This window comes from Onychostruthus taczanowskii, unplaced genomic scaffold (assembly GCF_017590055.1).
Source record: "Onychostruthus taczanowskii isolate IOZ18803 unplaced genomic scaffold, ASM1759005v1 scaffold12, whole genome shotgun sequence".
In the NCBI taxonomy this organism is placed as follows: domain Eukaryota; kingdom Metazoa; phylum Chordata; class Aves; order Passeriformes; family Passeridae; genus Onychostruthus; species Onychostruthus taczanowskii.
Window position 1 is genome coordinate 15,231,370 of NW_024498351.1, and position 24,576 is coordinate 15,255,945.

The 24,576-nt window shown below is 44.2% G+C and overlaps 2 protein-coding genes across 3 annotated transcripts; both read left to right on the top strand.

Annotated features, from left to right (window-relative positions):
* The first annotated feature begins 300 nt into the window (after positions 1-300).
* Positions 301-3,772, top strand: LOC121331391 (CDKN2A interacting protein). Of its 2 annotated transcripts, none has more exons than XM_041395764.1 (3): positions 301-552; positions 648-778; positions 1,515-3,772. In XM_041395764.1, exons 1-3 carry the CDS (start codon positions 329-331, stop codon positions 2,978-2,980), a joined length of 1,821 nt encoding a protein of 606 aa, XP_041251698.1. In that variant the 5' UTR covers positions 301-328; the 3' UTR covers positions 2,981-3,772. The 2 variants fall into 2 exon arrangements, with proteins under 2 accessions (XP_041251698.1, XP_041251699.1); XM_041395765.1 differs by having other exon boundaries at positions 411-552; positions 648-747.
* Positions 3,773-14,004: 10,232 nt separating this feature from the next.
* Positions 14,005-19,065, top strand: ING2 (inhibitor of growth family member 2). The gene is given in 3 exon segments (XM_041395831.1): positions 14,005-14,223; positions 14,225-14,555; positions 17,803-19,065. Coding segments are annotated over 3 exon segments (1,221 nt in total). The 3' UTR covers positions 18,474-19,065.
* The last annotated feature ends 5,511 nt before the right edge of the window (positions 19,066-24,576 follow it).

Genomic DNA, 24,576 nt, shown 5'->3' on the forward strand with positions numbered 1-24,576 from the left:
CAGCCTAAGGGATTCCGTGATTCTGAGGTAAAACACCAACTGGTCCCCCACGAACTCCGACCTCAGCAAGCTTGGAAGAAACCAACCCGTAAAGCAGAACTTTTGTTCACGCTTTCATCATCACAAAGTAGAGCCGGTAGCCAAGCCCAGAGGGCCCCTCTTTCCGCCGGCTCCCGGGGACGCGCGGGTCCGACGGGCCACAGCCGGTTCCGGTTCAAGGCCCAACCCGCCCGCTTCGCTTCCCTTCCCGCCCGGCCCGGCCCACGCGGATGTGAGCTCACGGCGCGCCGGGCGGAAGCAGCGGGGTGGGTGTTTCCGCGGGGCGGCGATGGCGGGGAAGGCGGCGGCGGGCGAGCCCCTGGGGCGGACGGCGGAGGAGGCGGCCTGGGCGGACACGCTGCGCGGGGCCTGCGAGCCTGAGCACCACTGGCGGTACCGCCGGGAGTTCCTGCTGCGCAACGTGGGGGAGCTGCCGGCGGCGGGCAGCGCCCAGCTGCAGCGGCTGGTGTCCCTCTCCATGGTGTGGGCCAACCACGTCTTCCTGGGATGCCGGTGAGTTCAGCGGGACGCGCCGGGGGACGGCGGGACGGCGCGGCGCGGCCGTCTGACGAGGCCCCTTCCCTCGTTTGCTCTTGTCGCCCCTCCAGGTACCCGCCGCAGGTCATGGAGAGGGCGATGGAAATGGCCGAAGGCATCCAAGTGACCAACGCGCCTGTCCGCACCACGAGAGACGAACTGGTTGCCAAGGTGAAGAAAAGAGGCATATCAAGTAGCAATGGTTAGCAGATCATAGCTGTGACAATACATAGGAGTCTAGAAAATGCTTGTTTCTGAATGTTCTCGGTTTGCCTCGGGCTTAGAAAGTAGTCAAAATAATTTACTTTTTAAACTCCCGCTATTAGTCTCCTCTCTCTGCTATTCTTTTTCTAATATAATGTCTCTAAAATGCACATAATGCGTACATAGTCATTTGGTAATGTAGAGTGGTTGTTTTGAATTTCTGCAGCTGGTGCACTTTAATCTGATAACTTGTGTGTTGTAATATGGGCTGCTGTGCTCCAGCTTAAATATGTTCTTGTTACTTTGCCTTTGTTGCCAGTCAGATGTTGTTGCTGTGTAAGAAAACTGAGTTTCTTAAAGTAATTCTCAGACTAATGTTTTAAAGATATTTTGTGATATTAGTAGACAAAATAAGCTTCCTTTATTTTTAGATCAGATAACCCATTTAATGTATGTTGGCCAGTTTTGGTTTGGACTTCAAGAATAGAAATATATACTTGGGTCCAAACCAACATCTGAAATCTCGCATGAGTATTGTCCGGATTTTATCCAAAAAACCTCAAAATTCTGAAATAGTGGGTTAATACTTGAAATGACGGTTCAAGGTGTATTGCTAATATATACCCTTTAAATTCACAGAGAATATTGCTAGAAGGTTTTAGTTGATTTTTCTCTACATGGTTATTTGATAGTGCAGAAATCAAAGAGGATCACATATTTTACCTGTTTTGCAGAAGGGGTAGAGGAGCCCTGCAAGAGACAAGCTGTGGAGAAAAGCAGAGACTCTAAGGATGTTGGAAAGGATGTGAAAACAACGAAGGCAGAAGGAGTGAAGGAAACAGAGAGCATCTTGCCCAAAAAGCAGGAAAAAGGTACTAGCAAAGATCCAGAAACTTCCCAGTCAACTTGCAGTTCAGATCAAGAAATGGTCATAGTCTTAGACAGAGAAACAGAAGGAAAACCTGCTAATGCTGAGAGTACTGCTGAGCAAAAGCCACCTTCATCTGAAAAAGAGCCAGGAAAGAAGCCTTGCTCAAGCCCACCTAAGGAAAGCAAGTGTGAAAGTGTGCCATCACCCGAAAAGAAAACTACAGTAAGTGTAGCACCACTGGCTGCCGAGGGCACCCCTCAGGCAGCAGCAGTGGAGGCAGCAGTGCCACCAGCTGCCAAGAGCACCCCACAGGCAGCAGCGGTGGCAGCAGCAGTGCCATCAACCTCCAAGAGCACCCCACAGGCAGCAGCGGTGGCAGCAGCAGTGCCAGTGACCACCAAGAGCACCCCACAGGCAGCAGCGGTGCCAGTGACCACCAAGAGCACCCCCCAAACAAGTGCTGCATTGCTGTCTTCCAAAACCCAGGTGGGTGCCCCAGCACCGGTGTCCAAGAACGGTGCTCAGATGAGCAGCTCGCTGCTTCTGGCCTCCAAGAGCGCTGCTCAGGTGGGCACCTCGCTGCTGCTGGCTTCCAAAGGCCCGGCTAAGGTGGGCTCCCCGCTGCTGGCCTCTAAGAGCAGCGCGGAGGTGGCCGCCTCGCTGCTGGCCGCTCGGAGTGGTGCGCAGCCGGGCTCCTCGCTGCTCGCTTCCAAGAGCAGCGCTCAGGTGGCGGCTTCGCTGCTGGCCGCTCGGAGCGGAGCTCAGCAGGGGCCCTCCCGGGGTGGAGCTCAGGCAGGTGCTTCCCTGCTGGCCTCCAAGAGTGGCTCGCAGGCAGCTGAAAGCCCTGCGAAGGCTTTGTGCAAACCCCTAACCAGCGAAGATGCAAAGGAAAGACAGCCTTTTTTCAACAGACTCTACAAAGCTGTAGCCTGGAAACTGGTTGCTGTTGGAGGCTTCAGTCCTAATGTAAATCATGCAGAACTTCTAAATTCATCTATTCAGTCTGTAAAAGCTACGTTAGATGTTGCTTTTGTTCCCCTGAAGGAACTTGCAGACTTGCCTCAAAATAAAAGCTCTCTAGAAAATATCGTTTGCGAACTGAGGTGCAAGTCTGTCTACTTGGGTACTGGCTGTGGTAAAAGTATGGAAAATGCCAAAGCAGTGGCTTCAAGAGAAGCTTTGAAATTATTCCTCAAGAAGAAAGTTATTGTGAAGATATGTAAAAGAAAATACAAAGGTAGTGAAATTGAAGATTTGGTGCTTCTGGATGAAGAGTCAAAACCTTCAAATTTGCCTCCAGCTTTAAGAAATCCTCGTGAGATCTTGTAGGGGAGAATCACTGTTTGTACTCTGTATAGTATTTCAACACAAGGACTGAAGGTTAATTTTGTACTTTGAAAATGTAGGCTTCCAGATATTTTGTATTTCTTTCTCAGTTTTGCAAGACAATGATAGTTCTTTCACTTGGTAGCAATTGTATAAAACTTGTTAGAGATGACAAGTGCGCATTTAAAGGTATTGCCTTAATATACAGCACGCTAGTGTGCTGTTGTATTTGCAAAATAGTCTACCTAACTCTTCTATTTTTAATTAAATATTAAGGTACAATTTGCTGTTTAAAACCTGACGTTTTTGTAATTCTTACAATTTGATGGTAGTGTGCTCAATTGTCTACCATATCTTTTCTAGGCTCGTAGAAGTGTGTACATAGGGACCATAATACTTGAATAATTGAAAGTTGTTTAAAAATTTCAATCAAATTTGAAATATGTGTTTCAGGCTTGTTGCTCATAATGTTCACTGTTGCTCATACTAGGAGAGAAAGTAGTTGGTTGACTATTTTTATGGGATGTTTTCATAACACTTGCAATATAAGTGAAGTCCTGATCCCATTTAACATTATGCTATCAGGTTAGAGCCCTTTTAATATCACATTGGCAAATTAGCAATTAGCAGTCAAGTCACAGCTATTTCGGCCACCAAAACTGTAAGGAGATTTAATTTATATGGTGAAGTATCATTTACAGTTTTGTTTGGTACTTTTTTTCCCAAATGAACATGGATCTCTATACTAAGTATATTTTGACTGCTACTAAAACAATAAAACCTCTGTGATAAGCATCTATAGTATTTTGGTTTTGGCTACTAAGTATTCCAGCCATTTCAATAACATTGCAACACCTTCAGTAAAGCTTTACATTGAGTAACTTCAAGGTGTAATCCCACAAGAATTAGTTGGTTTCTTTAGATGTGTAGCTGAAATACTGTAAAAGTAATAGAGGGGACCTGTAGAATATGAATTTCAACTTTTGTAACACCAAGGTAAGCAAAATGAAAATGTTGCTGTCTGCTGGAGGCAGCAAGCATACTGTAAAGCATTCATTCTAATCAAGCCCTTCCTTTGCTACATTTTTACTCCCTGTACAGAATAGTTTGAGGCAAAGTGGGAGATTACCTTTTATTTTCAATGTTGCTGAAATACCTGCACAAACTGCATGTTTTGGTATATTGGATAATGACATGTAATTGTAAAAACATAATGTCTTCAGTGCTATTTTGAATTAATCTTGTCCTATTACAGTAGTTAGCATCATTTAGTGGTGTCCTTACACTTGACTGACAGATCCATTGATCAAGTGCTAAAGGAATGAATAGGAGTTTCTGGGATCTCAGTAGTACATGCGTCCGTCCACTTTCAGTTCTTTTGTAAGTTTTGGGACTAAACCACAGTGGCGTTTACGCTGTGCCCTGTGTGCTTTTGAACAGCAGTGGCTGTCCAGTCCATAGCACCAGAAGCCTGCAAGGCGCTCGCACTTCCCGATGGCTGGTTGAGAACTTCCTCCTGACCCCTGTGCTTCTGTGCCCTCGGTCGCCCTTCGCCCTAGTTAGATTTCTCAGGAGTTCCCCCTTGGCATTCCTGGAGCACCACCTGGCGTTCGGAATGCAGTGTGCTAAATTGCGTCTTGGTGCACGAATTGGTGTCTGCTTCCAGCGCAGGGCAAGCTCCGTGCTGTGGTTAGGAGCTGTGGTAGTCAAGATGGGAAGTGTGAGATCTGTTTTCAAGTCCTTACCCTGTTCAGGTAGACACAGGTAAGGACTGTGCTTGTGAGCCGGGAGTTGCATCCTGTGCCCTCTGCTGTTAGTTCGGTCATCTCCGGATCTCTGGTTCAGAATTGCAGCACATGCTGTAATGTGAAAACCCGTGTTTCTCGTCTGTAAAGCAAAGCTCTCAGTATTCACTGACCTCAAGGGGCTGTTAGGGCAACTGTGTTAAAAGGCTGAGGTGCTAGATGCCTTTTTTTAAAAGACCTGACTTAGAATTACTTTTTAAAAAATTTTGAATGTTATTCCTCTTTGATGTTTGGTTGTGAATCATTAAAGAACAAGTCTGTAGCTACTCTTAACAGAAACTGAAAGCTGAAGCGTGTTATTTTTATTTCACATTCTGCATGGAAAGCAGCTAAACACACGGATTCACATACAAGTGAATAAGCACTATTCGAGTATTTGAATGAGAATTTATTAACATTTCATTAGCCCTAGAGGAAGAAAGAAATTGAAAGAAGTGGCTGTGGCAAGAGCTGTTTATGCAGTCCTGTCAGTTCTAAAATCCTGTGTCTCTCCTCCAGGTACTGTCCTGGTCTCTGGGGACTGGGATGCTGGTCTTTAGCTGTCAGACCCCGCTGACGGGCCAGGGAGAACACCTGCACTTAGAGTGTCGGTGTGCAGAGTTGTCTCAGGGGGACACGGCAAACCAACCAACCGAAAGGAAAACTGACCCCGTTTTTTCTACGGAAGTACGGGAAATCGCAGCCATCGGAGAGTGGCTCCCGTTTCCTCTGGGCACTGCTAGTTCAGCCTAAGCCCGTAGGGCAGGGTCCTTGCGGACAGCCGCCCGCTGGCTGCTGCTGGCCGCTGCCGCTGCGGACCCGCGCGGGCCGTGCCGCCGCTCCCCGCTGCAGCCTGCGGCCGCTCGGGCTGTGGCCACAAGGGGGGGCCGGCGCGCCCGCCCGGCTCGGGCGGGGCCGAGGCGCTCTATTTGCATAGCGCGTTCCCGGCGTCGCTCCGTTCCTCCGCGGTGGCTTTCCGCGGCCGTAGCGTCCTTCGGGGGACGGCCAGGCCATCTGACCGCTGTGCATCGCCTGGGGAGACCAACAGGGAGGCAAACACAATGTAAAACAAAAAAAAAAAAAAAAAAAAAAAGCTCACCCTGCCCTCGAAGTTGTCCTGCCTGCCGCGGTTTATATACGGGCATTGGCAGCTGAGAATGCTGGGATGTTCTGAAGACCTGCTCGCTAGGCCACGCACGGAGGACTTCCGTTCCTCATGGGCCCCGCGCCCGCCTAGGGGAAAGTCCCCGGACCGCAGGCAGAGAGTGCCGGGCGCTGCCGCGCCCCCGCCCGCCGCCGCCTCACACACTGCCGCCGAGACGCCCGCGGGCCGAGCGGATGAGCGCGGGGCGGGCTCTCGTCACGGCCACAGACACGCAGGTAGCGCGGCAAGCGCGCCAACAGAACGGGGCTCACTCTCAGGCCATCCTCTTTTGCCGCGCGGGGGCTGCAGCGGATGCCTCAGGGCGGGCTGGTGCCTTGCGTGGGCAGAAGGGTGTGGGGGACCCGCTGCTTCACCGCCAGAGGCGTGCAGGACAAGCGGGCCCGCGGCCCCATGCTGCTCATACCCGCTGGGCTTCAGGTGCCTCCTGGCGCGCAGCATTATTAAAGTTGGAAAAGACTTGAGATCATCGAGTCCAGCCGTTGACCGAACACCATCTTGTCAACCAGACCACGGCACCAAGTGCCGCGTCCAGTCTTTCCTTAAAAACCTCTAGGGACGGTGACTCCACCAGCTCCCTGCGCAGCCTGCTCCAATGCTTGGCAATCCTTTCTGCGAAGAAATGCCTCCTGTTGTCCAATCTGAGCACATTCTATTGGGGAGGCGCTTCGGGCGGAGCACTCACCTGCCTGAAAAGGCTTTCCCTCCTTCCCTGCTCCAGGAAGGAGCAAGAGGCCAGGTGGAAGTACTCTGCCGTGGGCACTCGCACCCGCAGAAGTTGGTGGCGCAGCGGCACGGGAGGGCTCGGTGGGTGTCTGAGCGTCGGCACAAACGCTGACACAAGCCACACTCTTCCACCACAGCGGCCGCTTGCCCAGGCTGTGCTGTGCGGGGCATACCTACCCCCGGGATCCCCTGCTCCACCTTCTCTGCAGAGAACGCCAGTGCATGCCACCAGTGTTATTTGCTCACTTTAATTAGATTCTCATGCTTAAACTCCCAGGTACTAACTCGCCAAGATGCTGCTGCCCTGCTGATAAACTGAATTAATTTCATAGGCAGTGCCGCTTTCGCCTTTAGTATGTCAAGTAAATAGCACATCATCATGTTCCACTGTGGAATAAAGTCCCCTGCTGCACTACAGTCATGTCTGGGTATAAAACATGACAGAAGAGCACCGGCAGAGATCCCCAAAATGACATAAAATTCGGGCATCTCAGACCCAAAATAAATTTTTATTACCTTACCCAAATTATCTTTGTTACTTTACCCTAAAAGCTCCCAAGTGTCCTAGAGACAATGCTTCCTTCCGGTTCATTCCATCTTGGTATTTTTGAAGTTCCTGTAGTGAGCCCAGGTCTGCTAAATGGTGTCTATTTCTCTTTGGCTGAGCCTGAGACATGGCCTATATGCAGACACAGTACAGTTTGTAAACCCTGTTGGTTTCCTACACCTGCTGTTCGTCTTCCAGCAATATCCTCATGGTGACCTCTTTCCAGCCATGTCAGAGCCCCCACCAGACCAGCGTGCAGAGCAGAGAGCACCTCTGCAGAGCTGGCGGTGGCAGCTCTGACTGCCTCACATGAGAGCCCTGAAAGGGTGCACAAGAAACCACCTGGCTTGAGCTGTTACTTTGGTTGCTGTCATAGCCACTTGAACTACTCCAATGCCTTTCTTTTCTCCTGTGATCCTGCATGTGATCACCTATATGTATGTGGGGAAAGAAAGATTTCAAATTAAAACACTATCAAAGAACCCATCCCCAAAGAAACAACTAAACTGGGGCACAGCTCTATGAAGTCTTGTTTTTTTGGCCAAAAAACTGTGATGAAATCTCAGTGTCCCAGTTTCATCTACTAAAAGGATATATCTAAAGCTGTATGAAGCACCTGCTATACAGGCTAAAGACCAAAGTCAAACTTGTGGAGACAAGCTGAAGCTTTTGCAGTGACTGATGCGTGCTTGTTTTTTCTTTTTTGGCCCTAAAATTGCACCATAGCACCTTAATGACTTGAACTGGTTCTGTGCATGTATGAACAAAATGGTCTCACTTGTAGGTTATGGCAAATGTTGGTTTTCAAATTTGTTAGCAGGAGAGAATATGTCAAACATCAAACTTCTCTAGCCTATAGGTTAAACTAAGCTGACATGACATGGTCTAGTGGTCCAGAGACTGAGGGAAAAAAGCAGACATTGAAAGAATTTTGATGCTGTCTCTCTTTCACTGGGCAAATCCGTCCCCGAGCTTGTAAGTTGCGAAATACAGAGAAAATAAAAGGAATATCTGTATTTTTTAAGTGTTTCTTTCAGCTAGATTTTAATTTTTGCAATGTTTTTGCATAATGTATAATATGCCATGCTCTTTGTCCAGGTAACAACAATTAAATTGTGTTTGTATATGTGCCTTCTAGATGGTTCTGTTAGTTGCCACTGCCACAGCAAAGACACTGTCATTAGGTAAGTTAAGCATTTTTAAGAAAATGATGTCATTAAATCTGCTGTCAGGATGCATCAGTTTCTAGTCTGTGATTAACTCACAGATGAGCATTTAGGAAAACAGGTTTTATGTTGATACCTGGTAACAGTTTCAGATATGTTGTAGGCTAATTATGGAAATGGTGCATGATAATTTCTGAGCACTACTGCCTGTTCCTAAGGTAATGGAATATTGAGTTACAGTGGTTACCAGCTGTGTATCTTCCTCCTCTAGTAACATTCCTGCAACTGAAAAAGCATTGTTCAGCTCCAACATGTGATTCTGCAGCCCTTTAAAGTTTTCATTGCCACTGGTGGTCAAGTAACATCAACTGTTAAGCCCAAGTGCAAAAGGACTTCTTCTCAATATGAATGTAGAGATGAATCACATTGGGCAAAAGATATTTTGTCACTAGTAAGAAAACTGATCTAACCAATGGCTTTTAAAAAATCCTCTGATGTTTTACATTTTACATTTCAAGTCTTCTGGTATCTAGCCTGGAGAAGAGACAGCTGAGAGAGGATCTTATCAATGTCTTATCAGTGTCCAAAGGGAGGGTGTCAAGAGGATGGAGCCAGGCTCTGCCAGGTGTTACCAAGAAATAGGACAAGAGGCAATGTGCAGAAATGGATATATAGGAAGTTCCACCTGAATACGAGGAAGGACTTCTTTACTGTGCAGGTAACCAAACACTGGAACAGATTGCCCAGAGAAGTTATGGAGTCTCAATCTCCAGGGAGGTTCAAAAGCTGTCTGGACAACCTGTGCAATGTGTGCTAGGGGACCCAGCCTGAGTAGGGAAATTGGACCAGGTGACTCCCTGTGGTCTCTTCCAGCCTCACCTGTTCTGTTATTTTGTGATTTTAACTGCAGCTAAGTTCTATGTTCAGTCAGATGCTGCCTATATTTGACAGCAGTCTTCCAGCCTAAAGCCTCCTTTAGTTTAGCATAAATGCCACATTTCTCATTATTTTGGGGAAGATGTTTGAGAGGTAGGAATTTATTAATCTTGTTTAATCATTATTTTTTCTCAAATTACAACTGAGTAATAAAGCAAATGTAAACTCTGTCTGTTCTTGGGAAAAAAACCCTGTACATTGGTCATATCCTACTAGTAAAGGATAATACCACTTTTTGGTAACTTGGAGTAAGTGATGGCACTGAAAAATTTGCCCTAATGTGGGTGATTTGTTGCTACAGGTGCTAGAGGTGCTGTATTACTCTCTGGTGCTATTTGTGGTTACTTTTCAGTTGCACTAGAAATTAATCACTTTTACTAGGTGAGGATAAGTGGATTCCAAAGGAGAAAAAAATCCACACTAGGAGGGAAATAAAATGAGGCTTCCTCACGGTTGTTGCAGAGTTTTAATGACATATGCCAAAACTCTCTCCAAGTTTTCAGGGGAACTCTGAAATTCATAAATGGTAATCATAGGCATGTAATTACCCCATTTTCACATACAGAGTGGAATTCATTTCAGTGACTTCTGTCACAAGAGACCTGGGCTCCCCTTACAGTCAATGGAGACATTTTTAGAGCAAGACCTATTTATCCTAAGATTCTCATTCCACATATTTAGCTGGATGACTCCCACCTTTATTTCCTGAGCTGGACAGAAAAATGAACATCTGCATATGAATATTATGAATGTCTTAAACTATCACCTACTTTCTTTTCTTAAACTTTCTGCAGGTGTGCTGCCCACCCTCATTTAATAATCTTGATTACAAAGTGTAAATATGTTCTTCAGAAAAGGAAGAAGTAAGAATGTGTTTTTCACGTGACGTGCTGAGAAACAAAATCACAGAAATGCAGCATCCATGTCAGTGGGTACCTCAGGTAGGAACACACAAAAATCCTTTCTTTATTGTGTGCAAAAGGGTCTTGGTTCTTTTCCCTTAAATTCATGTGGATTCTTCCACTTATTAGAATGAAAGAGGGTCAGGTTTCAGGGCTGAGGTGAGACAAGAAAGATGGCTGTAAATGCAGTAAGGATACCTTGTTACCATTTCTAACTTGGCTTCCCTAAACATCATTTGCACACCTCCTGAGGTTTTTCATGTGGTGATTGGTTCTAGAGCTGGAAACCAAGTCCACAGATCATTTCTGCTTTATAACAGTAGCTAAGGAAGAGGAGTTACTGTCTGAAAGCAGTTCCTGGAGAGAAATATAGGGAAGTGTTACTTGAGACACAAGTGGACAGATCCATGTTGTAAATGACAGGGAATGATCCATGTGGTGCTATCATTGCAGTGGCCAGATGCTGCCCCTCAGCTGATCAGCAATATTCCCCTCCTCTGAGGAGCTGCAGCTCCTATGCCAGCCAAGCATGTTCCATAGCACCTGTGAGAAGCTGGTGGTGTCCAGCTTGTACTGATTTCCAGAGGGTATTCCAAAAAGAGCTTATAGCCTCAAAAAGGAACAGTGTGGTTCTACTCAAAACAAAGTGACAATGTATCAGTATGCTCTGATGAAAACCTTGAAGTCATATATAAGTGGATTTCTCAACATGTCCTGCCTTGGGCCTACCAACTTCTCATAACTTTTTGCTGTGGTATTAGAGTATGGAAACTGAATGTGAAGAACCGTAATAAATAAATAAACAAACAGTTATTACAAAACAAAGCATAGAGTAAACTTAGTCTGCACTTTTTAGTCCCCTTTTCAGTCTGCTCATGGTGAAATTAGCAGAACCCATCTTTGCTTAAAGAAAAAATTGAGCAGGATAGTGTGGCTGCCCTCTTTCCCATGTTAATACAAGTCAACTGGTTACTAAGTCAGATTCAGGAAGAGATTTTATTTTATTGCATATTGGCAGAAAATAGGGTAGGTGTTGGAATCTCTGGGAATATTTTTATCATAGTAAAATCTGTAATATAATAAGATCATCTTTCACAAAAAGAAGGGGAATACTCTGGTTGGAACTTTAAAAACCTATACTGGTAGTTGTAAAGAAACAAAAACAGTTGGGATCTATTCTCCCTGAAAACTGGTATTAGTTTACAGATGTATAAATAAATCTAAATAAACTGGATATAGGAGCTCTTTGTATTGCTTACACTTTTAGACAACTACTGAGATATGTTTGATGCAGTACACCCTAATATCACATCCCTGTGTATGTCAGCCTCAAGCTGACAGTTTCCCACTTAGCAGAGAGGGTTGGTGTGATCACTCTGCCTGTCCATCTCTACAATTAGCCAGGTTTTGCTCTACCATGCCTGTTCCTATCTCCAGATTATTGTCACATACAGACAGTGAAAGAAGGGACACCGTTGGTTCTCAGAGCTATCAATCAACCTGCAAACTTGAGCCCAATACATCAAAATTCTCCTGTGCTTGCTCCTAGCCATTCTGAGGCATGAGCAAAGCAGAGAATTCAATCGGCTCTTCTTGCTTTCTTTTCCCCTGAGGCTTCAAACATGCAGCAAGCTAAGTCTTCTTTTTTCCTAGAGAAATCTGGTCTAGTGCCACTGCTGTGTTATTAAGGTACCCCAAAATTTAAATTTTTATTTTAGTGTTTGAAAGCAGCAGACAACACTTAAATTTAGAAGTCATTAGCTAATGTCTTCTGTACCTTAGATATGGTTTCCCCCATAGTGACAAACAGCAAGCTTTTAGCACAGAAACCACCTGTAACAAATGTTATGAATTATTTTCTTGGCTATTTCTTTACTGATAGTGCATGCACAGTTTCTTGTGAAAAAAAAAAAAAAAGCCAAAATGTTTGGTTTAAATTAATACTTAATAGTAATTAACATTTAATTTAAAATAACATGTTAATTTAGAATGAACATTTTTGCTTTATTTTTTTCTGCTCTGTAGGGGAATCTCTTATTTCTTAGCTCTATTTCTTCATGAGATGGCAGAATGTTACACCCATTCAAACTTACTATAAGCAGAAACACAACCCCTCAAAAGAACCAACACCTTTCTCAAGAATATTGTATCAATTATATTTATCCAGGTCCTTTTCACTGGCATACAGGTAGTGCTTTTTCCTGTACAGTGTTATCTGTTAATACTGTATACAAAAATTCAGGCTTCAGTTACTCAGAAGTGACAGCAATGAATGCTACACAGTAAAGTCTCAGTGAGTTAGTGCCCATGGAAGCCAAGGTAACCAGGTTATTGCCACTTTCTAAATCTATTAGTGCAAAAAGGAGACAAGTAGCAAGGCAGCTGGTTTTACAGGTGTTACACTGTAAATTCAAACTGCTCATTTTAAGATGAAGGTGCACTCTTAAGAACACGAACACAGAATTACAGACTTCCTGGTTTTTTGGCCAGTGACATCAGTATAGTAAAGGATGTTTTGAAAGTACTATCCACAACTTTGTTTTCATTCATTTTTATGACCTTGCCAACACATTGCTAACTTGGGCAAAGCTGACTGATTGCAGCTACAATTACTCAACAGCTTGGACGCAGACTTATAAAAATGCCTGCCATGTAGAACACCTGCCTAGCAGCTGCGAGACTTGGAAGTTAGGAATGTTTAAATAGTTCTGTGAACTAGGGTCTTAAGAAAATAACACTTGCAGACTGACATCATGTGAGACACTCATTTTCCTGTAGGAGTAGCCACGGAGCTATTTGGCGCGGGCCACATAGGGACAGAATCCCAGGAAAAAGGAGTCGGGATGGGAACCTTGGGGGGGCCACCAAAGCAGAGCCAGCTTCACAGCCGGATCAGGTTGTGTCAGGCCTCATCCAGGGAGGCTCGAAAAATATCCAAGGATGGAGATGATGCAACTTCTCTGTGCAACTGTGCTGCTGCTTCACCACTACTCCGGATCATGCCATTCTGAAATGCTACCTACAAGATTAGTGTGGGTACTCTGTTAGTGCTGCCTGCTCAACTAGAGGTAGGAATGGAAGACAGAAGGGAGTCTGGGGATTTGAATTCACTTCTTCTCTTCAATTTTATCCCTAAATCAGTCATCTCTGATTGCTTTTTGTTTGGTTGTTTTTTTGTTACATTTACCATATGCATTTACCCCAGATATCTTTTTTGATGCCTAAAATATATAGGAAACAATGCAAAATATGCAGGTCTTCTCAGGGTGTTTCAAGACTCGACAAAATAATTTTCTTTTCCTCATGCTTACCAATTATTATTCATGTAGTAAAGACCTGAAAAATGTCTCAAAGAGAAGTGGAGATGAAATCTCAACATTTTAGTATATAGTTAAAAAGTATAATTTAACTTTTGGTTCCTACTATAATTGTTGTGGCCAAGATTTGATACAAATTCTGCAACGGGCATGGGAAAGACAGGCTACTCTGTCAAATTTTTGAGATTTGCTATTTGGCGAGTGGCGTTTAAAAGGCCAAAATTCGTTGATACCTTATTTAAAATACTCTTGAAATGATTTCTCAGGATAAACATGTAACTCAGCCTCCCTAACTAATAGCTCACCCCAAATCCTCTGTGCTCTTCTTTAAGTTAAGACAGATCAGGCGGCTCGTACCGCGGGCAGGAGCAGCGATGCCCTCGCCGTGGCGGCTCCGCGGGGCGCGGAAGCGCCGCAGCCGCCGGGCGCCTTTATGGGAGGCTCCGCCCCCCGCGCGCGCTCCCGCCCCTCGCCGCGCGCCGGGCCAATGGGAGCGCGCGCCTGGGGAAGGCGGGAGAATGCGAACCCCTGGCAGCGCCGCCGGCCGCGCCTTATAAGGGCAGGGCCTCGCGCATGCGCGCTGCGGGTAGGGGCGGGGGCGCCGAGCGGGGGTTTTGCTCCGGCGGCGGTACCGCGGGAAGGGGCGCGCGACCCGCGGGACCCCGCGGCGGGGCGGTCACACCCGCCCGGCCCGGCCCGGCCAGCGCCCACCGCCCACCGCCCCCCGGGCGCGGCCGCCCCAGGGCAACGGGGCGGCGGCAGGAGGAGGAGGAGGAGAAGAAGACGGAGAAGGGAGCGGGGCCGCCGCAAGGACCCCGCGCCCGGTGCGGGCGGCGCGGCGGCGGCGGATGTGCTGCTGGCGCGGGGGGATGATGCTGGCGGGGCCACAGCTGGTGGCGGGGCCGGCGGCGCCGGGCGGGGAGCGGGCCCGGCTGCTCTCGCTCTACGTGCAGGACTACCTGGAGTGCGTGGAGTCTCTGCCGCTGGACATCCAGCGCAACGCCTCGCTGCTGCGGGAGATGGACACGCAGTGCCAAGGTGGGCGCCGCCGCGGGGCACCGGGCGGCGGGGAAAGAGGGGAAAGGGGACGGCCTCCAGCACATGCGCCCGGCGCGGAGGAGCCGGAGCCGGAGTGAAACCCTGCTGGGGCCCCGCGGGGCTGAGCTTGCGGGGGCACGGGGCTCCCGGCGGCCGGTCGGTGCCGGGGAAGGCCGCCCCGCCTCGGGGCCGGCGGGGCCGCGCTGCCCGGCGCTAGGCCCCGGCTCCGCCGTGTGGGGTCGCTTCCGCCCCGCCGGGCAGCCCTGCCGCCCGAACCGGCGGCGCTGCCGCTGGAGGTGGGGTCCGGAAATCGGCCTCCCCGCAGCTCCTCCCGCCGTGCGGAGCCGGGGGGCGGTGTCCCGGCGGAGCCCAGCGCCCGTCCCACGGTAGACCGCACGCACGGTGGGGGCGGGGATCCAGAAAGCGCCAGCAGCGTTCCCTTGGGTCGTGGAGGGAGGCTGTGGAGCGGGAAGTTGCCCAAAACCTCATCCAGAGGCTCCTTCGGGAGGCAAGTTCAGTGCCGATTCAAGACCTTGCGCCCCGCGGTGTTTGCGGGGCACAGCGGTGGCGGGCAGTGCCAGCCGGCCCCTGCCAGGAGGCAGGAATTTGATCCCGAGGAGTCGGCACTGGAGCCGCATCTCCCTCCTCCGGCCTGGGCAGGAGGGGACCATGGGGACCGTCAGGGCCTCTTAGACGTTGAAGGACCACCTCAGGAGGCAGCTGTTGTGAAGGGATTCTTTCAATTATCTTTCTAATTACCCGAGAAAACACATAAGAACAGGCTTTTGTAAGTTGCCTGGGATTTTAAAGTTTAAATGGCATAGACTTGCCTGCAGCATTTAGAATTCCTAGTCAAGGCTGGCTCTTTACCTCCTGATCCATGGTGGCTAGCCAGCAATCCTCACAATTAAATAGATTAAATATTTTCATTAGACTGTTTATTGCTGTGTATTTACCTAGCCAGTACTGGGTCATATAAGCAATTTATTGCTAGTTTTAACCAAAGCCTTCAATTGTTAAAAAAATAAAAAAGGCAACAACAAAAAATCTTCAAAACGTAAAAGCAATGCTGTATTATTTCAGCTAATTTAAAAGGTAATGATGGTCTGTGGAGGAGGGAAAAAGTCACTTCTTGTGCTTAGAAAACAAATAATTTTAGCTTTTATTAGCTCCACCAAACTTAATCAGATTATCTGTAATGAACACTTGGCCCTGGTTTGGGTTGCAGTTTTTTGTTTGTGGGTTTTTGGGTTTTGTTTTGGTTTTTTTTTTTTTTTTAAACAGAGGTTTCAGAGCTGTGTATTAGGGTGTATGAATGCCTTGTCTAATCTTTGGAGATTTACAAGAAGTTTGGTAAACTTCCATCTCTGTCAGTCCAAAACTTCTTTGCTCTCTTTAGTGGATGTTAATCCATGTAAAGTTCAGCATATCTTCCCAGGCTGCATCCGGGCAGTAACCGATGTAGGGTGAATGTTATTCTCTGTCACAGCAGGAAGGAGCTACTGTTTGTGAATGGTTCTGGGTAGGGCATTCCCAATATAGGAAATCTATCTAATCTATCTGTACCTACACTCCTGCCTCCAAAAAAAGAAATCTGGGTGGGAGATAAGCATAACCAGAGTACAGTATTGTACAACCACACTTTCTTGTTCAACAGTGTATAAAGTACCCTACTCCATGCTTTTCAGGAGCCAACAGTAAGATTTTTTTAAAATTTTATTTCTCTTGTCAGGGCAACAGGCAAGTGATGCAGCTGAAGGCACATGGACACAAAGCTTATGGTTTAAAAGGTAGCTGGAATGCTGATATTAAAATACAGAAAATACAGGTTAAGTTACTGGACAGGTCAGAGAAGTGATTTTTATCTCACCTTAGTGAAAGTCTGGAACAGAACAAAATGCAGTGGGCTCCTGTTGTCATACAGGTTTCAGAATTTGTAGTAAAAAGCAGTTGTTCATGCTTAAACTACTGTTCTAAGATATCAACAGGAAAAAAAATCACTAGGAATGATGTTAACAAGCTTAAATAATTTCACAACAGTACAGACAAATTCTTTTAAAATGAAAGCAAATTATTTAAATGCAGGTCTTCCGGAAGAGGTAGATTGTAATGCATAACTTCTGCTTTAGAAGTAAATCATTTAGTACCATTTATAAACTCCCTTTCCTGTTCAAATAAAATCCTAAGTTCTGACTGAACCAATACTGTACCTAACACCGTACATCAAGTTTCACTGTCAGCTCTTCTAATTATTTTCTTCCCTGTTAGGAGTTTCTCTGTGCTTTATGTGTAGATCTATTGTAACATTTGGCTTGGAAAAAGTAATTTTAAAATCCAGCAATAAAGAACAGCAGAGTATAGACTAAGACTGGTTTATAAGACATTTTTGATCTCCTATTTGGGTTCATTCAACTTGCTTCTTAGAACTAAATTTAGTGAAAGATTCACAGCAACTCATGCAGTTATTTTGTGTGACGTGGAAGAGGGAAAGCTTGGGAAAACTGTGAGCCACTCATTTACTAGTTGCTTAAAAATATCCTATGATGCACTAAAGAGAAGGTCGCCTATTCTGAAAAGTTCAACCCTGATTTAAAATGCAGCTTGCTGTAATTTGTTTTGGCAATAGGGAAAGTGTTCTGAGGGGTGTAAGTTGTTTTTCATTCTGATTGTAAATTTGCTATTATATAACTTCAGTTGTCATATTCCTTTTTATAACTATGTCTACTTGAAAATGTAATGCCAAACCTTGAGATGAATAAGAGGGGAAGGCAGAAGACCTGGATAAACTAATTCTGCAGTGTTATATATCATGATACATGACAATTCTATGAATTTCAGGATCCTTCATGTGATAAAATAAGCGATTGCTTTGGTTTGCTGGCCGAGTTTTGGAATTATTGTGGTAAGAATTCTTAAGAGAAACTCCTTCTGTTTCAGATGGAAGGAGGATCTGGATGATCCATGCCTCAACAGCTATTGTGTCCCCTCTCTTGTGTTACCCTTTCTTTTTCCAATGGCTAAAATTAGCTTGCTCTTTCTTAGAACATGAGAATATTTTCTTTCAACAGATTGTTACCTTAAACACTGATTTGATGACCACATGCACTTGAATGATATATTCAATCTAACCCACTAGGGTATACTACAGTTAAGATTTGTACTATTTCTTATCAGTTAGAAATATATTTGTTTTCTTGAGCATGTTCCATCTTGTGTAATTATTCCTATGATTATTTTTATTTTATAGAAGCGTTAAAAGAAATAGATGACGTCTATGAAAAATACAAGTCTGAAAACGATCCTGTTCAGAAGAAACGCTTGCAGCAGCATCTTCAGCGTGCATTAATCAACAGTCAAGAACTTGGAGATGAAAAAATTCAAATAGTTACTCAGATGCTAGAACTGGTAGAGAACAGAGCCCGTCAAATGGAAACACACTCTCAGTGCTTTCAAGATCTGTCTGAGAACGAAAAGCCTCTAGAAAAGGCCAAGATGGAGTCCTGCCAGCCAGAGAGATCTTCCCGAAGACCTCGTCGCCAGCGAACCAGCGAAAGCCGCGACCTGTGCCACATAGCGAATGGTATCGACGACTGCGACGACCAGCCGCCTAAAGAGAAAAGATCAAAATCTTCCAAGAAGAAAAAACGCTCCAAAGCCAAACAGGAGAGAGAAGTTTCACCTGTAGAATTTGCAATCGATCCCAATGAACCAACTTACTGCTTATGCAACCAAGTGTCTTATGGCGAAATGATAGGATGTGACAACGAACAGTGCCCTATTGAGTGGTTCCACTTTTCGTGTGTTGGACTCACGTACAAACCAAAGGGGAAGTGGTATTGCCCCAAGTGCAGAGGAGACAATGAGAAAACAATGGACAAATGTACTGACAAATCAAAAAAAGATAGGAGATCGAGGTAGTGAAAACAATTTGTTTTAAAGAGTTGATCCTTTTATATTAAAATGTTTCATTTCCACAGAACATTGTCTTAGGAAATGCATAAGACTATGCAATAATTTTTAATCTATAATATTAATATTAAAAACTGTTATACCTTCTGTGATCTTTAACTTTCTGCACTGAATAACCAAATAATTGAAACAGGGTGGCTTCAGACCTTTCACAGAAGACATTACAAGCAGAGGGCGCTTGGTTTCAATTTACCCCATTCGTATTTTAAAGAACCTTGTGAATCCTGAAATAATGGTGGTGGGAAAGATACTGAAGAACTTCTTATGTTATGGTAAAGGGGTTGAAAGGCCTCGTATCTCTGCTAGCATCTTAACAACTGAGTTTGTTCTTTATCCCAGGTTTTACATTTTCAGTTTTTGTGTTAACATCATGCGTTTGGAGTTAGGGTTTTGAATTCAGCTGTAACTGTAAAAGTCTTCCGAGCTATAAGCAGACCTCTCCGGTGACTTTCATATGACCAGTATGTTATTGCAAGGAAGAAAATACCACTAACTTAAACTTTTCTTTTTTGCCAACATTAAACTCTTGTCTTTGTGACTATACTTGGGAGTCAGTTTTTGGGTATGATTTAATTATGGTGTATACTCCGTTTTTGATAATAGGTTTTGTCAAGCATCCTGATATGGTCTTTATCATTTAAAATGGTCTCTCTATCAGCCTTGAAATGGCAGAAGGATCCTTTGAGAGGAGGGGATATTAACATTTCAGGGAACAGGAACTGTAAATGTGATGGAATCTTTATTATAATCCATCTGTAGAGAGCTGAAACATGACTGGTATTCTCTGGGGTGTAAACTTTGCTCTTCCTTAAGCAGGATTTGTGTGTGCATGTGGCCAAACATGGGTTTAGGCACAGCACCAAAGTTCTTGGACTTGAGCCACTACCTCAAAAGCCTGAAGGCAAAAGCTTTCAATAAAAAGTTGATAGATAATTAAAAAAAAAAAACAAAAACAAAACAAAACCATAAGCATGCATGGCACAGAGCCAATAGACGAATCCCAGCAGGTCTCTGACAGGTGATGTAAGAGCATTGTCCTGAAGTATGCTAGTAATATCTAAACACTACTTGGGTGGTAGTTAAAAGTGAACTTCCTCACCCCCATGCCTTAAAGGAGTTGAAAAAACCATGAAAACAGCTGCTGCTGCTCCTTTGCAATGGGAGATGCTAATGGAGAAGTGAGTGGGGTACCAAAGCTCAGTCCTAGGGTTCCTGCTCAGCAGTGCTCTTGACACTGGAATTGGGGTGGGCTTGGCAAGGCAGGTAGCAGCCCTGCAGGGCTGGCTGTGGGCTTACCTGATTGTGGGCTGCAAGTGCTCAGAAGTCCCTGTAGGTCTCTGTCTCTTGCTGCTAAGGTTTCCCTTGACAGTACAAAGGGAAAAGTGGCACCAGCTCTGGCCAAGCCCGATGAGAAGGCAGCTATGCTGGGTTGAGAGCGGCCCAGAAGGCAGGCAGATGAGCAGAAGCGAGCTGGGATGGATGAATGCCATCAGAACTTCCTGCATCTCCACTAGAGGGCTGTGCCAGCTGGGGCTGGAGGGTGGAGTGTGCCGTGCAGGGCACAAAGCCTCGGTGCTGTCAGACCAGATGGCACAAACCAGTGCACAGCATGCTCAGTATTACAAGGTAAGTAACGTACCAAGCCTGTTTGCTCACGTATGATCTGATTCCATAGCAGGATTGAGCATTTGCAAATTGTTAACGTGTGCCAGAGGGGAGGGGAAAGGCAGAGGTTTGAATTTTTGCTCTAAAATTGTAGGTTTATGAAGTGGAGTAGTGCTCTAGTAGGGAGATCCAGACCACAGTAGGTAAACAGGAGACTTCTGTAAGGGCTCTGACCATCAGAAGGATAGGATAGAGGGTAAACCTTATCCCTACCTTGCTTTCCAGGCCCACTGGCTGGTCTCGGGTTGCAAAAATAGTCTTGAGGGGCTGGATCACGGCTATTGATGGAGAATTATCAGACCTACTGTTGGAGATAAGTGGCAGTAAGTTGTCTTCTGAACATTTGCCTCCTTTTTTTTTTATTTGTTATGGCTTAAGGATTCTCAAATTTCCTTCTTGAAAAGATTGATTGGAAACCTTGGGCTGAGGATTATATGAACATCTAACGTTTATCGAAAATGGACATGCTCCCTAGTATTAAAAAACAAACACTGCTTAAGTAAGCATTGAAGTTGCAGAACAAAGTACAAGTGAAATTTGAACTAATAATGTTACTGATTTATCTGGAAAAGTATTGCTTGAATTTGTACTGGATAAATCAAGAATACTTTCCAATGCAGAGAGGAAATCTGGGAGCCTTACATAATTCATCTGAAATAATTGCTGAAGTAGGAAGTGTATGTTGGGGTGTTACAGAAAGGAAATTTTAGATTTTGAAAGTGGTCCAGATAAATATCTTTAATGCAGGGATGCTTTCTTTTATGCTAATGACCCTTCTCATAGTGAATAGGAATTCTCAAGGCTTCCGCTGAAGATAGTGCTGGAGAAATGGCACTTGCTTGGCTGAATATATGAAATTGCTCAAATGTAGCAATGGTTCTGTTTATATTGCAAATTAGCAGCATGCCTCAAACATACTGGGTGCTTTTGCAATTAATTCTTTTAAATGCTCTAGCTAATTTGTTGTTAAGACGTACATGAGAAAAGATCTGATGTTATCTGGTATCTAGCCTTTCACCACTTTTTTTAACCAAGCCTACATTTTATGGGTTTCTATCCATTCCCATAGAAGGTCAATGATAATTGCTGAAGATGCATGTAAGATGCTAGTATGAAATCAGAAAGGTAAGTAGAGATGTTGCTTCTTGAGTTACTTTTCTTAAAGGGATGAACCTCACTAGTGAAGTCAAAATGAATAGTAAATACTGTTAAACCAGTTCATCTTCAATATACGTATTGAGTCTCATGAAGTAAGTCTATCTTCTTGCAAAAAAAAATTAATCAGGGCAATGCATACTTTGGAAGTTGATAGTAGTATATGTGACTATACAGTTTACTGCCTTCTCTTTTGAAAATCAATGCTGCATCCTAATTCAGCCTAGTTACACCTTTTTTTTCTTGTAGCTTTTGAAAAAATGGTGCACTTCTAAGTTCTTTCTTTTTGCCTTTCAGTTTTGAAGTAATACAAGGTCATCAGCAGCAAAAGGTCCCCATAAGCTATTTAAAAGAAATTATATTGGAGCAAGAATGTTTCTTGATCACTGTCCTGTGGACTGGTTGGATTAATTTTGATGAAATAAGCTTTAAAGCAAAACACAAATACACAAGAGAAAGCATAACAAGCAATTTAATACTTGCCATCTATATTGTAAGGCCATCTTGATATCTGCAGCACTATGATAATACTTCTTTATTTAAACTAGTTTTAACTGTGTTTCACTGCCAAGCTTTAACTAATCTACACATCCAGAAATGGTAATGTGATACTGACAGGTCTTGAAACTGGTTCAGAACAGAGGTAAGGGAAATGCCCCTTTCTTCCCTGAATTTATGTAAGGATTTTGTTTTGGATGCTTTTAGAACAGAGATGGGCCTTTATAAAGAAGATGGCATTTCATAACTTTGAAGACTCTTCATTTAAAAGTCTCTGACTTCACTTCAAGGAAACTGCTATGGTATGTCTGAATTCACATGAGCTGTTTGGCCACACCAGCAAGTTAAGGGCTTGGACTTCTTTCTCCCTCTTATCTGTATATATATTTCTTTTGTTAAGAGGTCTCATTTCCAGTAGCTCTGCAAGTCTTTGATACTGACACCTCAGACTGAAAAAATATACCACAGGTCTTTGCATTTGATCCTCTGAAGTTGATGAGCAGGGCTTTTGCTCAAACCCACAATTGTTTTTCTGTCCAATGCTAATTAGGTTTTTTTGCAGAGACATTTTGCTCTCAGTGGTGGAAACAAATGTTAATGTGCAAGTGTTCAAGTCCCACACTTACATACTGTAGAAGGGAAAAGATGGGGGTTTTTTTTCCTGTTATCATGCCTCTTTTATAATATATGCCATGAAAGAGTTGAAATTCTCTCCTGTGACAATTTTCTGATTACTCTGCAGTCTTTGGAACAGCTTGAGGATTATGCAGTGCAACTACAGCTGGGCAATAAACAGTTGTATTTAGTGAAAATTCTGGGAAATTTTTCATTAAGTGAAGCTGTCATTTGATTTTGAATCAAAGTTTCAAGGTCAATTAAGATTGCATCTGAATACTTTCTGTTTTTGTGGTGAATAAGAGTTCTAAAAGCTTATTTTAAAAAATTCTTCATTTCTTTCCATCTAGATCTGCATTCTTTTAATTTACCTGGTGTAGGGCAAGTTCAGTTTTAAGTGCATGTTTTAACTGCAAATATTAAACTGAATTGCATTTCTGTTCTGCTGCAGCTGTGTTCCAGCAAAGCATTATTGGCTATAGCATGGCCAATTTTGTACTGCTCAGAGAGGCACTTCATGCATTGTATGCTTTTGGGTTTTTTTTTTTTTAAATATACATCAAGGAAGTTATAAGTAGCACAGACACAGATTCAAACTGTAATTTCTGTTTCAAAGGCCTTTTTTCCAGTGTAGAGATTAGTGCTTAGTGTGTGCATAGAAAAAAAAATCCTCCCTAAAGCTTTGCTTTCATATACTTGCAGAATGCCTCCACTAAAAATGAAAGAACTGGTGAATGAATTTCACTACAGTGATTAGCTGTGCACATGAAGATTAGAAGAAAGTTACAGTTGATAGTTGAAGGAATAGAGGGGAAGCAACTCAGGTACTTTTTGGGTTGAATGTAGTGTGGTTTAAGAATCTCAAAAGAGAAGAAAATAGAATGAATTCTAGAACCTTTGATACTAATGTTCAGCAGAAAAATTAGGATTAAATCCTGCCCCAATTTGAATAAAATTCTATTGAGCAGGGTTCCACCCAGCATACTGATTTCCAGCTTCTTTTGACTAAAGCCTAAAAAAAGATTAAAGCTCCATGGCAACTACTATCTTAACTCCTGACAGCCATAGTATAAATTACATCTTGTGAAAACCTAATACTGAAAAGTTTTATTTAGGTCACCAGTCAGGCTAGGAAATGGAAGGCTTGTAGATGCCACCCCAAACTTCATTTTGTGCCTTTATGGTATCAGTGAGGCAGAGATTTTTGTGGGTGGCAAATTGGATGCATATCTGGTATGAATAAAAAATCTGACAAGTTTTAGGTGTGTAAACTTTTTTCATACTTCTGGGGAAAGACTGCAATTCACTTGTGACTGTAACCTTCCAGTAAGGGATACAGCAAGGTTCAGCTGGGAGACAACAACCCAGATAGGGACAACATGAGGTTGTCACGATAGTTGCATTTGCTGGCAATGGAGGAACAGTACTGGGCTGGGATTTTTTGTGTTTGAGGGTTTTCTTGTTTGCTTGGTTGCTCTTGGGTTTTGGTCTTTTTGGGTTTTTTTTTTCTTGAGTGGTTGGTTGGTTGGTTTTTTGGGGGTTTTTTATTTGGGGTTTTTTTGTTGGTTTGGGGTTTTCGTGTGTGTATTTTGGTTGGTTTAGGTTGGTTTTTTCTCATTTGTTTTTAATGAAGAGGGGAGGGAAATGGATGGAGGTTGTGAATTCATTTGCCCACAGATACTTCAGTTTTGCTACAGAAGCCAGGTCTCAGACTTGTGTGGAGATACTGCTTTCTTGTTGTTTAAGGTTAACAATGTATAGGTTATCAGTGGTGGAAATGAATATAAATGGGCATTAAAATTCTAGAGTAAACACAACTGTGGTAAACAACAACTGTCACAGACATGTTTTATGAAAAATCCTTTTGCCAGGATCTTTTCTCCTGAGAAGCTGGGAAGCTTCAGCTTCTCCATGTTTTGCTGCTTTGGAATGTGATTTGGAGAATTGTTTACCCAGCATGTGAAATTGTTTTTACTTGATGACCAATGACAGCCACCTGTGTCGAGGCTGTGAGCAGTCACAAGATTTGATTATCATTCCTTTCTATTCTCTTCTAGCTTTCTGATGGATCCTTTCTTTCTATTCTTTTTAGTATAGTTTTAGTATAGCATTTTAATAT